Raw genomic sequence first — 677 nt, 5'->3', positions numbered from 1 at the left:
GGCAGGCGGGCGCGGCCGCCGGCCGCCGGCGGGCGCGGCGCTGACCTCCTTCAAGGAGAGGATGAGGCTCTGCGGCATCCTTCACGCCCTCCGAATCCGCGCCGTCACCATCAACAGGGTGATGAACTACCTGACCTCTCCGGAGAGCTCGCTGTGAGCGCCCGGCGCGCCAGCACTTCGGGTATAAATTTGACCTAAGGATGTTTTGGGTGAAAAAAAAAATAGGGTCAATACCCTGGGGGGTGCTTGGGGGCTTTTTAGGAACCAAGCGCTGAGTGTTTCACAGGGTTTCTTACATACCACGTTTTAGCGAGCTGTCGTCAGTGCCTTGTAAGCTATCGTGTTAAACTTCTAGATTTCTAGAAAATAAGCTGCATCGTAGCACCAAGATGTTCTCAAACCACCGAACACTCAGCTGCAACTAAACTGGTTTATTTATTCGGCTGTCGTTTTCAGAAATGGAAGCATATTTATAATAATCAACTTATTTATGATAGTCTTTATTTATTCTATTTATTGCCTAATGAAATTAAAGTTTGCATAAAAATTGTGGCGACTCTTTTTCTTCTCCGAGATATAACGTGAGTACTTCTAGAACACTCTGAATATTGCTAGCATGTAACGGTATACCGTAGCAACATTCAGCAGTGGTACCGTATTTTAAATTCCGCTTTCCC

At 46.8% G+C, this 677-nt stretch overlaps 1 protein-coding gene across 1 annotated transcript in view; it reads left to right on the top strand.

Moving 5' to 3' along the window:
- Window positions 1-157, top strand: part of IL12A (interleukin 12A) — a gene marked incomplete at its 5' end in the record, with an annotated part of 1,616 nt that extends 1,459 nt beyond the window's left edge. Inside the window, one exon of the mRNA XM_010288758.1 lies at window positions 6-157. Within this exon, the coding sequence (XP_010287060.1) occupies window positions 6-157 (152 nt within the window). The remainder of the gene's footprint in view (window positions 1-5) is intronic.
- Between the last annotated feature and the right edge of the window lie 520 nt (window positions 158-677).

The sequence above is a fragment of the Phaethon lepturus genome, unplaced genomic scaffold (assembly GCF_000687285.1).
Source record: "Phaethon lepturus isolate BGI_N335 unplaced genomic scaffold, ASM68728v1 scaffold33916, whole genome shotgun sequence".
Taxonomy (NCBI): domain Eukaryota; kingdom Metazoa; phylum Chordata; class Aves; order Phaethontiformes; family Phaethontidae; genus Phaethon; species Phaethon lepturus.
The sequence above is the reverse complement of the archived record's forward strand: the minus strand, read 5'-3'. Positions and strand labels throughout refer to the sequence as shown.